This window comes from Geospiza fortis, unplaced genomic scaffold (assembly GCF_000277835.1).
Source record: "Geospiza fortis unplaced genomic scaffold, GeoFor_1.0 scaffold538, whole genome shotgun sequence".
Classification (NCBI taxonomy): Eukaryota; Metazoa; Chordata; class Aves; order Passeriformes; family Thraupidae; genus Geospiza; species Geospiza fortis.
In genome coordinates, this window is record NW_005054368.1 from 2,254,645 (window position 1) to 2,256,086 (window position 1,442).

General features: G+C 56.8%; 1 protein-coding gene across 1 annotated transcript in view; it reads left to right on the top strand.

Annotated features, from left to right (window-relative positions):
- TBX4 (T-box transcription factor 4) overlaps positions 1-1,126 on the top strand; it is a 34,187-nt gene extending 33,061 nt beyond the window's left edge. The window contains exon 10 of the mRNA XM_031059774.1: positions 1-1,126. This exon is cut by the window's left edge and continues 207 nt beyond it. Coding sequence (XP_030915634.1) covers positions 1-299 — 299 coding nt within the window. The 3' untranslated portion in view covers positions 300-1,126.
- The last annotated feature ends 316 nt before the right edge of the window (positions 1,127-1,442 follow it).

A 1,442-nucleotide genomic window follows, 5' to 3' on the forward strand; every position in this document is an offset into this window, starting at 1 on the left:
CGGCGCCCATGCTGCCGCGGCCCCCCCCGGCCATGGCGGGCCAGGCCTCGCAGCCGCCCGGGAACGGCCCCTTCAGCGTCTACAACCAGCTGGGCCCGGCGCCGGGCCGGGAGCGCGGCCCCGCCGCGGCCTTCCCCAGGGAGCGGGGACACCCGGCCGTGTGCGAGAGGAAGGCGCCCTCCCCGCACCTGAACGCGGCCAACGAGTTCCTGTACTCGCCGAGCTTCTCGCTGTCCCGGGAGTCGTCGCTGCAGTACCATTCAGGGATGGGCGCTGTGGAGAACTGGACCGACGGGTGACCCCCGAGGCCACAGCTGCCCTTCTGCTCCGGGACAGTTCAGGCAGTGTTGATACCTGTGGGTAACTTGCACTTCGGTGAGACACATGTGCATTTCCAGAGGGATTTGTGTGGGTGAAGAGCTTGTATCTTCAGGCACACAGAGAGTTCCATCTCCTGCCTCAGTGGGCTGGATTCATCAGGCTCTCAGTGACTCCCAAATAAATTCATTCTCGTGTCTTCATGCAGTAGAAACCATCCTCATGACTAACGAGTGACGTAGCTAGTCATGTTCTTTTGCTTGTAATGTTAAACATCCGTGAGCAAATTTTGGCTATTTGGGAAAAATACGAGCTTCGCTTTTACGGTCCTTGGCTCACGAAGCCACAAGCTCCCCAAGCTCCGAGGAGAAATCCGTTCGATCGGTTGCGTAGCTCAAGGACTGCCGTGGCAGCGCTTCTTTAGCCCCTTGGGTCCGTAGGGATTCCAAAGGGATTTGTTCCCCGGGCAGTGAGGGGGCGGCGGGGCAGCGCGGGGCCGTGCCCGAGCAGGCTCCGATGCACAAGTGTCTCCTCTTGCCCCCACAGCAACATCGGGCGTGGCTGTGGGAAGCCGAGAAGTGAAGAGTTAAGTCCGAGGCCAAACAGCGAATTAATTGCAGCGTTAGGAACAGACCCAGTGTCTTCAGACTCCCATCCCTTGATTGAATCACATTTGCTTATTGCAATATATTTATGAAGTTTGAGCTTAAAAGTCGCTAATACTTTCCAGAACCAATTTCTGTATTTGCTGGTCCTTGATTTCTTTCGTATTCAGCTGAAACGTGCCTTTTGTGCTATGTTCTTTTCTTTTGCAGCTAACTCAGAATTGTCTTCAGCCTGAAGGAGGCCTAGAGGAATATTTTCCTAGTGATGGGGTGAGGAGGGAAGAGCTCCCATGCCCCATCAGGCTTTACAGTGTACAGATATTTGTAGAACAGGTAAAATCTGTGAGCAGGGCGTTCATGGCCCCCTGTGCTCACTGGGGGAGGCCCAGGGTCACTCCTGGCCGTGCCCTCTGCGTGTCCCCGTGGGTTCCATCACAGGCTGGATCTGGTGATCTCAGAGGCCCTTTCCAGCCTCGGTGGTTCTGGCAGGAGGCTGTCACTCCCGGGGAGGCAGAGGAA